Genomic DNA, 11,963 nt, shown 5'->3' on the forward strand with positions numbered 1-11,963 from the left:
CCAGAGATGACAAACAGAACTGTTTTGTATTTTCCTTAAGTTTGTTCCATATTCCTACAGACTTCTGTTAATTCTGGGCCCCCATTGCTAAGAAAGGTGTTTGAAAGTGTTTGAAAGGTGGTAATATGCAATGTCAAGGAAAGGAACTGAAAGGTTTGAGCCGCTGCCCTGCAGGGGGCGGGGCCGGAAGCTAGGAGGCGGAGCTCTGTGATTCCCAGAGGAGACCACGCCCCTCGATTTAAGGGAGACTGTCTGCTACCTCAGGAAGGGAAGCCCTATAGAGATATAGACCCGCAGACAGAGAGGCGCGCTCTCCCCCTCTAGCCCCTGAGGGCCGTGGGGCTGGCGGTCGACTCTCTCATTATATGGGACTCTTGCATGTATCTGTGCGCCAATGGGACACCGCCGCATCTTTATTTCTTACAGGAACGGAGCTAAACAATCAAGAAAATGCCTCCTCTTGAAACAAATATACTGGTGGAAAGAGAAGAAAGGAATTTAAAGACCAATGCTCAATGATAAAGTAATGTCAGACTATTTGGAAGGAGTCAGGGATTTGAGAGCATTAACAGAAATGTGTAAACCAGATTGGCCACAAAATGAAGTAAATGCAAAAGAAGAGAAAATATGACAATGCTGAGAAAAAAGGGAAAAGGAATTAACAGAAAAAAGATCTAGAGGAGTGCTCTAGAATTATAATCTGCATCTAAGACGAACACCTAAAACAGAGAACAAAAGCTAAAATAATAATTAAGAAAGTAATTGAAGAAACATTTACAGAATTAAAGAGTGAGCTACACCTACAAATGGAAAAAGTTAATGAAAATATACTGATACCTAGACATATACCAGTGACTTTTTAAAAGTTCAAGGATATAAGAAAATTTCTACAAGTAAATGTCCAGACAGAGAAAGTAGGTTGCCTATAAAGGGCAAAAGTCAAGCTAACCTCAACATTTTCTCTTGCAATTCTAAATGCCAGAATGCAATGGAACAGTATCTGCAGGTGTAAGGAAACATGAACCAAGAATGCTATACCCTGCCAAGTTATTATTTCTGTATGAAGGCAAGTGGAAGACATTCTCAGATGCACAGGAGTTAAGAAACTATGAATTAACCAAGAACCTTCTATGAAAAATTTTCTTATTTACTCCACCCATCAAAGAACCTAAAGTAAAACAACTCAAGAGTAGGGAAACAATTGTATGAAAGAATTGATGGTAAGCATTAAAGTAGTTAAGGAGCATTTAGTCTAAATTGTTATATGTATGGTAATAAAACAATACAAATGTAGATTTGTAAGCTGAGTCTAAAATTGTCAGTTTATACAGTTTTAAACTGTCAAATGGAATGCCAATTATTCTCTTAGACAAATAAACACATTTTCTTTTGCCAGGCCAAAAAAAAAAAAAAAAAGAAAGAAAGAAAGAAGAAAGAAAGAAAGAAAGAAAGAAAGAAAGAGAACAAGCTTTAACCTCAATGAGCCTTAGCCATCACTATGGGCTGGGGAATCCCATAGTTTACCATGCACAGCTCAGAGACTGTCCATTTGTTTAACACTGTCTTCAAGCCCTCCATTCTTTCCCTGTCCTCCCCTAGCTGCAGTGAATTAGGATTCTCTTACTGCAACAAACATTCTACCAACCCCAGGGGAAAAATGGGAAAACCCATAATGAAGGTCGGATCCACCTCGTCTGTTGTCTCTTGCACCAAGGGCTTGACTCCACCTTGGAAGCCCAGTTGGTGATGATGAGGGCAGTCCCTTGGGAAGATATGCAGCCTGAAGCACTCCCTGAGCAGGGGACACTGACCCCTGAAGGGACATTGCTAACCAGCAGAAACAGCGCAAGGCAAGCGCAGAAGGTCCTGTGACTAACACACACATGCTCTGGTAGGGGAAGAAAGGAACAGGAACGCCAAGATGTTGCGTCACAGATCCAGTGATAAAATCCTCCTCATACTAAAGCTTAAGACTGGATGTCCTTGGTCTCCAGAGACTTGCCTGACTACTCTTTCCACAGCTATGTTCCCAGGCTGTCTGGCTCTCATCCTCCTGTCTGTTCTGGGACTTGGTACCCAGGCCCTCAACGATGAGCTTGTGAAATGCTTTGAGGACCCCCATTATGAAGAGATGGTGCAGCTGGCTCAACATGGGCTTGGGCAGACAGCTGAAAGGAAACGCATAGTGGTGATTGGGGCAGGCATGGCCGGCCTCACTGCTGCCAAGACCCTACAAGATGCTGGCCATCAGGTACATGATGGGGCTGGGGAGAGTCTCTCGTGGGGAACTTGGGCTGCACAGGGATGCGGAGAAGTAGGTAGTGGATAGCCCCAAGGATCTAGGGCAGAGTCTAAGTCCAGGGCTCCAGGCTGGAATACAAGGGGTGGGAAAGCAGGTGGTCTGACCAGGGAAGAGGAGGAGGCCTCAGAAAGCGGCAGAAAGGTGGGAAAGCGGGGCCTGCAAGGAGGGAGGGGAGGCTGTTGTGTGGAGGGGATGTGGCCTTGTCCAGTCTAATAAGTGGCTATCTTTCCAGGTGATTGTCCTGGAGGCCTCAGGGCGTGTAGGTGGCAGAGTAGAGACGCATAGAATTCCTGGAACACAGTTATACATAGAGCTGGGAGCTATGAGGATCCCTGTCAACCACAGGTATGGTTAAGGGATGTGGGAGTGGATGAGAAGCCCAAGATGTGGCTGCTGGCACCAAGGCCAAAAAAGACACAACAATGGGTGGAGTCCTTTCTGCTCTTTCAAGTCAAGGGGCTGGGATCTGTCTCAATTCAATCATAGCACCAGGGCTACCTCTAAAACCTCTCCCAGAGCCTCAGTGTTTTAATCTACATGATGGGCATAGTTACACCTGCACCACTTGCCTAGGAGATCAGTCAAGGAGATTAATAAAAGAAAATTGAGATGACATCTTGTAAAGTCAAAAGCAATTTACTAGGTTTCCATCAGAATAGGAGCATTGTAGGGAGAATATGGTGTCTCCTGGGAGCCCTGGGATCAGGGTAAGCAGGTGTTCAAAGAATGCAGCCTAAAAGGCTCAGGAATGATGCCCTCAGTCTTCAGAGAGGCTGAACCCAGAGGACATTCCTTGTATACAGTGAGAGTGATCTAAGCCAGTACAGAGAGCCAGCATGGTGAGGTGTGACCATAAGAATGGGGACCCAGTTCCCTCCTGGCCACATGGCCATGTGTGTAGCAAAGTGGCCAGGAGGCTCAGCATGCCTTGTGTGTGGAGAGCTCCACGGTGGCCCAAGAGAATCCAAGAGTGCAGGAAGTGGGCATGGGACGCAGGCAGGGATGGCGGCCTCTTTGTCTGACTTACTCCACAGGCTCTCTCGTGAGCTCATCCGGAAGTATGGGCTCACCCTCAAGGAGTTCTGTCCCTGCAACAACCGGACCTGGATGCTGATCAATGGAGTGCGGCAGCGCACAGAGGCTGTGCAGGCTGACCCTAGCCTGCTGGGCTACCTAGTCAGAGCAGATGAGGCAGGGAAGACAGCAGAACAGCTCTTCGATGAGTCACTGAGGAAGGTAAGCCGAGGCAGGGAGCAGCGACCCCAGCGCAGGCCAACACTCTTCAGAGACATCTTGTATAAGTTTCCTTAATTTTTTTCTCTGATTCCCTCAGTAGAGCAGAAGCCCTCCCATAGACTCTGGGCCCATGTGCAGGAGCACATCACCAGCTTGGCTCTTGACCACCCTGCCTCCCTTTCATGACTTCCTCCCCTCTCAACCATCTGCTCAGCATTCACTGTGTGTTCTCAGACCCCAAAGACCTCCACATGTGCAGACAGGTGCAAACTCAGCTGCCATTGAGATCATAAGGCAGGTCCAGGTTTAAGGCAGAGAGAGACCTATAAGCTGGACTCTGGATTTGAGTATACACTGTGTCCCTGTTAAGAAACTTTCCATCTCTTTGCTCTAGATTCTGTAAAATGGCCATAGTACTGGAGCCTCTCTTCTGGGATGGTTGTGAGGCTTAAGTGAGAGGATGTGTGTAAAGTGAGAAGAAGGCTAGTTCTTGAATTAAAATTGTCATCATTATAGATATGTGATCCAGGAGGGCAAACGATGATGGTCCTGTCTAGAATGCCTGCCTTTGTCTTCCTGATGATGGATCAGGAGACCTGGGTGTGACAGCAGAGCTTGGTGGGACAGAGCGCTCTCGTGACAGGCCTTTGCTAGAGCTCTGCATAAACTTGCTCAGCTCTTGGGAACAGCTCAATGGGCCAGGTCCTTTGGCATCCATACCATTCGCAACAACCTTGGAAACCTGCAGAAATGTCCTCAACAGAGGACAAGGAGGTAGAATTGCCCATCCTCTGAGCTCCACAGCTGACTGAGAAGACTGCCTCCTTTACACACCGTGTACCCTCTCTTGAGGTGACTTTGTCACCATAAGCACACACTGGTCTGGTTGTAGGACACAGCCCATGAGCTCAGGACTAAGGAAGAAGAAAGCAAAGAGCTTGGAGCACGGGGACCAGATGGGGTGGGGTGAGGGTGTGTAGAGATGACATTTGCCATCATGTCCTTCCCTCCTCCTCTTTCATGCCGAGGTGGTGGAGGAGCTGAAGAACAGTAGCTGCAGCCAGGTACTGAAGAAGTATGACTCCTTTTCCACCAAGGTCAGTCCTGAGATACTCTCTTTTCTGCTGCCCATATTCCACCCTGATACTGCTCCCCAGAAACCACTCCAGTGGGACTATCCTCCCATACTTATCTCACTACATCTTACATGTTTAACTTGTTTACGACCTGTCTCTCTTCCTAGAATGTAAGCTAGGACAGGAGAGGACTGAGAGGGAGGGAGGCAAGGAAGGAACATACAAAGACCACTCCACACGGAGGGCAGTCGAGGTTATTTATACAGAGATTGATTTATGAAGGAGGTTGGCCACAGTCGCTTGCATTTTGGCAGAGTCAAAGGCAGGAAGAAGTATGGGGAAGCCTTACACAATCATGGATCACCTCATGAGGATGATGTCTGAGAAAACTTAGGAGATCACATAAGTTGTACAAAAATCTTAACATTTAGTTACACAAACTAAAACATTTACAATGTCATTAGACTAAATACTTTCATGTGGCCACTGTCCTACGTTTGATGCATCATCGATGGAATCGATGTAGCACATGACTATAGGGAAAACAGGGTTGGCTGGGGGTACAGCTCCGTGGCAGAGCACGTGTCTGGTGTGTGCGGGGCCCTGGGTTCAATCTCCAGCACCACAACACACATATACACAGATAGCACAGGAGAAGGTTTGAGATGAGCCCCAGTTGGAGGCTGATGGCGTGAAGAGGCTAGAGGTAGCTGACTAGAAGGCAGGGTCGGGGAACACCAATGTGATTGACTAGGGAGGATTTTGGCTTTCTGTGATTGGCCCTGGAATGGAAGCTGAGTGAGTGGGAGAGAAGGTAAAATATAAGGAAGCTGATAGTCGTTGAGGAAATCCTAGCCATTCTGAGCCAACTGCTGCATCAAAGGCTGTGGTTTGCAAACCCTTCTGGACTAGCTGCTTCGGAGGATAGGTGGGTCAAAGTCAGATAGTAATATAGTCTGGCAATTGGATACTCCAATCTAGAAGTAAAGAAGGAAGAAAAAATGCAGGAATTGGAGAATAAGACGATCCAGAGAAGATCTCCAGCACCCTGCTCCCTCAGCCTCTGTAACCCCTACCTCCGCTGGGGAGCCAAGTTACTTCTCTGGGTCCTGGCTATCTTTGTTAGAAGTCTTATAGAAGCCAGGCTCAGTGGCTCAGGCCTTGGAACTCCAGTACTTGGGAGGCTAAAACAGGAGGATTGTAGGTTTGAGGCTAGCTTTGGCAACTTAGGGACACCCTCAGCAACTTACTTAGCGAGACCCTGTTTCAAAATAAATAGCACTGGGTAGGTAGAAGGGTAGAAAAAAAGGGGAATCTTATAGACCAAGCATCTCAAGCAGTTCCTGAAGTTGCTGTTCCTGGGACTGTGGGCCCTGCAGTCTATTTCTGGTTTAAACAAGCATGTTTGGTTGAGGCCCTTCTTGCTCAGCCATCCTGGCAGTTCCTGTCAAGCCTCTTTGCAGCTGCCGGGGCCTCAGGATGCCCACCCTAGGGACAAGGGGACCAGCTCCGCTCTGTGCAGACCGAATGGCCAGCCACCCTAACTGCAGAAGCTTCTCCATCCAGCTTTGTCATGTCTACTGTGATAGTCTTTGTTCCACTCTTGTCTGGACAAAGGAGCAGGGACAAAATGCAGAGAGCACAAACACTGGTTAACAGGTATCCTAGAAGCAGAACCTCGGAGTCACCTGCTGATGGATGGAGTGGCCGGGACGGCAGGTGATGAGTGGCATAGGGGCGGGGCAGGACAAGAAGTCCTTGTTACTCACATTCATCCCGGCTTGTTGTTGTTGGAAAGATCTGAGGAGCCAGGCTAGGCCTCCCAAATTTGCAGCTGGACACGAAGACTGAGCCTCAGTTTCCCCACCAATAAAACAGGAGTTCTTAGGATTATGTGAAAAGATTACCCAAGTGAAGGGTGCAGAAGAGGTCTTGCAGGTTGAAATCCATACCAACTATTTTCCCTGTTTTTAGGACCTAGGAGACCATTTTGAACACTTTCCTCTGAGTCCTTCATGCAGAGCAACCCCTTGGAGCCAACTGAGTACACAGCTGCCATTACACCTGCCCAGTTCTGTTCCTTGTTGTACGCAGGTGGGAAGCGAGGGCTCTCTTTTGGCTCCCTGGACATCCTGACCTGCTTGTCTTCTTTTCTGCCCATGCTCACAGGAGTACCTGATCAAGGTGGGAAACCTGAGCCGTGGGGCAGTACAGATGATCGGGGACCTGATGAACATAGATTCTGGCTACTACAAGGCCTTCACAGAAACGCTGCATGCCACCATCTCCTTGCAACAGCATCGGTGGGAAATGGGGTGGGGAGAATGGGTATGGGCTGACCACTTACCAAAAAGGACAGTAGTAGAAGGAAGGACTAGATAAATCAAATAAACCCCCCAAAGAAACGAGAGCCACAGAGGGCGAAGACAGGGTTCTCAAACGCCAGAAAATACTCAGAATCTTCAGAGGAAAGTAAGGTGTTTGTTAAACACAAATAACTGGCCATGGCCCCAGAGGCAGTAGACCTGGGCTGAGACCTGAGAACATGCATTTATGACACATTCCAGTGATTCTCTGAAGGCTGTTTTGGAAACTCATTTTGAGAACTTCTGCCCAAGGGAATATTAGGAAGCTGTAAATCTGCACTGCTGTGGTCCTTACCTATTCTCCTCTGATGCAGAGTGTGGCTTCAGCCCTGACTCAAGGGTCCATGCAGGGGGCACTTGCTTTCAGCCCAGGAAGGTGTATCAGGGATGCTAAAACTGGACCTCAGCCACCCTTGGTCAGTGACCATGTGATCTGCGGCTATAAAGTAAAATGAACCAGATGCATTGGTATGTGCCTATAATCTAAGTTCTTGGGAGGCTGAGACATGAAGATCACAGGTTTCAGACCAGCCTTCACAATTTAGCAAGACCCTGTTTCAAAATTTAAAAATAAGAAAAGAGCCGGGCGTGGTGGCACACGCTTGTAATCCCTGCACTTGGGAGGCTGAGACAGGAGGATGGCGCAGGTTCGAAGCCAGCCTCAGCTACTTAGTGAGGCTCTCAGCAACTTAGTGAGACCCTGTTTCAAAAATAAAATATAAAATAGGGCTGGGAATATAGCCCAGAGGTAGAAAGCCTCTGGGTTCCACCCCAAGTACCACAAAAAAACAACAACAAAAAAAAGATGCCAGGAACGGTGACACATGTGTATAATCCCAGTACTTGGGAGGCTTAGATAGGAGAATTGTAGGTTCGAGGGCAGCCTCAGCAAGTACCAAGACTCTCATCAACCTAGTGAGGGAGACCCTGTTTCAAAATAAAAATTAAATAGGGCTGAGGGTCTAGCTCAGAGGTAGAATACCCCTAGTTTAAATCTTTAGTACAAAAAAAAAAGAAAGATAAAACAAAAACAACAACCCAAAAAGATAAAATGAATAGGGATTTACTCTAACTCAGGGTTCTGTGGCTCAACTCAGCCAAAACAGGCTACTGACATTTACCAGAGGACAACTAAGCCTATGAGGCCTGATAGATTTATTTATTTGGACATATAGGCCTCTTCTTTTCCTGCATGAGTTCTCCTACATTTTTTGCTTTTGTAATCAGGGTTAATCAGTCAATTTAAATTCAAGCCAAGAACTGCCATAGAGGAAAATGAAAGGTTAAGATGTGTGTGTGTGTGTGTGTGTGTGTGTGTGTGTGTGTGTGTGTGTGTATGTATTTATATTTGGTCTTTTGGTACTGGGGATTAAACCCAGAAGCATCCTACATGTGGGCTAAAGCCCCAACTCTATTTTATTTTTTATTTTGAAACAGGATCTTGCTAAGTTACTAGGGACTTGCTAAGTTGCTGGCACTGATCTTGAATGTGCCATCCTCCTGCCTCAGCCTCCCAAGTACTGGCATTATATCTGAGCACCACCACACCAGCTCTAGGAAGTCTTAAGACAGGCTGAATAGAGGTTCTTAAGGGTTTCTAGGCTGCATTCTTTGGGGGCCACCCTGTGCTAGACTCTCTGAGGGCATCGTGAAAGGGGCTAAGTACCTCTGTAGGAACCTTGGGTCTCTGTGAGCCTCTAGACCAGGCATGCTGCATGGAGGGGACACCAAGGGGACAGGAAGAAAGCGGCAGAGAGTGAGGGGCAGATGTATTTTTTGCCTTGACCAGCCCAAAACAACACTTTTTTCTAGTTTCCGGGAGCTAAGAGACCCTCTGCCTGGTTTTGATCGTTTTGCCAACTTTTTCTCTTTCTGACAAAGGCCAGGACTGTCCATTAGCGTGCTCAGCCTCTGTCCAGTCCAAACAACCCACCTTCTGCATTCCTTGTCCATCAACCTGATGCCCCTTCCCTCCTTCTCCTGCTTACTCTCAGGTTCCATGAAATATCTGGGGGCTTGGACCAACTCCCTCAGGCCCTGCATGATGCCCTCCTGCCAGGGACAGTCTGGCTCCACTCGCCAGCAGAGGAAGTGGAGATGTGGGGAGACCATGTCCACATCACCTACCGGACAACTGATCCTCTACAGCCTAGAGCACGTCTGACTGCCGATTTCGTGGTGGTGGCCAGCACCGCCAAGGCTGCCCGGCTCCTCCATTTCCAGCCCCCTCTCTCCATTGCCAAGGAAGATGCACTACGTTCAGTTCACTACAACAGTGCCAGCAAGGTGATCCTGGCCTGCACGCAGCGTTTCTGGGAACGTGATGGCATCTTCTGTGGCATGTCCAGCACTGACCGGCCTTCCCGCTTCATCTACTACCCAAATCACATCTTCCCTGATGGCGTAGGGATCATCCTGGCATCCTACACCCTAGATGATGACTCTTTGTTCTTTACTGCCATGGACAATACCCAGGTGGTGGATGTCATTCTCGATGACCTAGCCGCTGTCCATGACCGTCCCAAAACAGAGCTCCGGGCCTTGTGCCCCTATGCCAAAGTCAAGCACTGGAGCCAAGACCCCTACTCCTTGGGAGGCATTGCCTACTTAACCCCCTACCAATACATAGACTATGTTCAGGAGCTCAGGCATCCCGAAGGGCGGGTCTACTTTGCTGGGGAGCACACAGACCTACCCCATGGCTGGATTGATACGGCTATAAAATCAGGGCTCCGGGCAGCAAAGAGCATCCAACAGGCTATAGATTTGGCTTTGACAAGAGGTCCCAGGGACACAGAAGAGCCCTACTCCAAAAGTGAGCTGTAGCCAACTTGATGGCCACCAGCACCTGAGGTGATTCCACTTACCTTGGTCTACCAGGAAATACTCAAAAGCCATTATCTCATCATATCTTCATCTTTGCCTAAAGATGCCAGACCAAGGGGTGCCACCTAAGGTCAAGAAATTGAGTCTCTCAAATATATGACCCCACATGACCTTGAATTTATTGAAAATATCTCAACATGAACATGTGATAGGGTGATTAAAACAATAAAGCCTTTGTTTAATTGAAGAGTATCCCTAAGTGTTTCATCTTCATTCTGGATGTCACTCAAATAATCTTAGAGCTCAGTGCTGAGGGCCAGGGAGACCCCTTCCTCCCAAGGCTTTTGTCTGGGATCCTTTGCTCTATTTTAATTCCTTTAATCTAAGTTTATCCCCACCTCCTCTCCCCATCTTCACTCCTCCACCTCTCATGAACATGAATTTTAAAAGAAGGTAAGAACTTAGTTTGGAGGTAACTGTATGGCTATCAACATGCTCAGTGATTTTCTATATTATTACAGCAGCTTCCAATGTACATGTTCTAATACTACTCCAAAACACAGATGAAGAAAACTAATTCTCAAAGCTATTAACTGTCTGAGGTCACAAGTACTATTCTGAAGTGGCTCAAACTAAAATGGGCTTGGTGGTGCATACCTGTAATCCTAGGACTTTGAGCGTGACAGGAAGATCTCAGGTTTGAGGCCAGCTTCAGCAACTTAGCAAGACTCTTTCAAAATAAAAAAAAAAAATAGATAGGGCTGGGGGTATAGTTCAGAGGTAGAACAGCTCTGGGTTCAATCCTCAGTTCCATCAAAAAATAAAAATAAAAAAGTGGTTCAAACTAAATTTCACTCCAAATCCTCTTGATTCTTTTAGACTCAGGTGCTCTGTTAGAATATAACTAGATCTCTTCTATGAAAGAAATAGCTTGACTTAAGCTCCATTTTGTAAAGTTAACATTTCTTGGAAATTGCAAGTGCCAATCCCTCCCCTGGCATCCCCTGCAGCCAACAGCATGAAGACTGTGATGCTATGCTCCCATCAGTAGGAGCACAGCACAGGACCTTTACGTTAGGGATAAAAGGCCCAGTATGTTGTTTTTGCATACCTGACTGTACAGGTGGCAGGATCCCTTTTGGGAAAAAGCAAAATCATCTTGTTGAGCCACGTTCAAACACATGTGTTTTCTTACAGCACCATGGAAATTTATTTATAACATGTCTTATTATTTTTTGTGCTCTTGAAACACTTTGCAATTCACTTTGGAGTCATTCAGCAATTAATATTTGAAGTGTCTGAATGAATGAAAGTTATCAGAAGGCATAGGGTCATGCTGCCTTCTATACTTTCCCCTGTCCCTCTAGATCCTCTTGTCCTGGCAGCTCTGAGAAGTGAAGAGGCAGATAGATGAGTTGATTCTGATATCTCTTAAGTAGAGAGATCATGAGATGACTGAGCATACAGAGGAATGAGGTCTTGAGAAACCCATCATTTGGTAATAACCTGGCCTGAACTTTGTCCGTCAAGGACCTCTTGGGGGTGTGAGTTAATCTCCGAGAGTGCTGGGAGATATTAGCTGGCTATGAAGTAAGGTGACAGCTTATTATCAAATGCAACAAGGTGCCTTCAGGAAGCCTTCAGAACCAGCTGAGATACTGCATTGTCTTTAGAGCCTAAGACTGGGACAGAACAGCATGCTACCGGGGAAGCACACTCTTTGGGGTCTACGATCCTCTCTGACTTGCAGTCTAATGACTTAGCCTGCTGAGGTTTCTTGTGATTTCACAGAAATCACAAGATTAGTGGGTAAGAGACAAAGGACTTATTTCTTCCTCATGACACAATGAGCCATGTCTCCAGGTCCCAAGAGGCAACGTAGAGGGGTCTGGGTGGACAGTGTGCATGCAGGGGGACTGGTATTGCAGCTGAGGAGCACTGAGTGCCTTACCAACTTTACAGCAAGAAGTATGCAAGCCTACTGTTTGCTTTCTGGGAGGTAGACATTATTTACTTTGGAAAATAACAACAAATTGGACAGATAGAATGTTATAAAAATGGTAACAATTTAACAGTTAAGAACTGGGGGCGGGGGCAGGGCATGGTGATGCATGCTTGTAATCCCAGCATTCAGGAGACAGGAGGAACCCAGGACAG

At 46.9% G+C, this 11,963-nt stretch overlaps 1 protein-coding gene across 1 annotated transcript; it reads left to right on the top strand.

The window, feature by feature from the left end:
* Positions 1-2,023: 2,023 nt before the first annotated feature.
* On the top strand, positions 2,024-9,806 carry LOC308276443 (L-amino-acid oxidase-like; the record flags this gene model as incomplete). Its single annotated transcript, XM_080715218.1, has 6 exons — positions 2,024-2,251; positions 2,535-2,647; positions 3,337-3,538; positions 4,567-4,635; positions 6,784-6,917; positions 8,975-9,806. The coding sequence occupies 6 exons, from the start codon at positions 2,024-2,026 to the stop codon at positions 9,804-9,806; spliced, it is 1,578 nt and encodes a 525-aa protein (XP_080571344.1).
* Positions 9,807-11,963: the final 2,157 nt, after the last annotated feature.

This window comes from Muscardinus avellanarius, assembly GCF_963383645.1.
Source record: "Muscardinus avellanarius genome assembly, chromosome: 1".
Classification (NCBI taxonomy): domain Eukaryota; kingdom Metazoa; phylum Chordata; class Mammalia; order Rodentia; family Gliridae; genus Muscardinus; species Muscardinus avellanarius.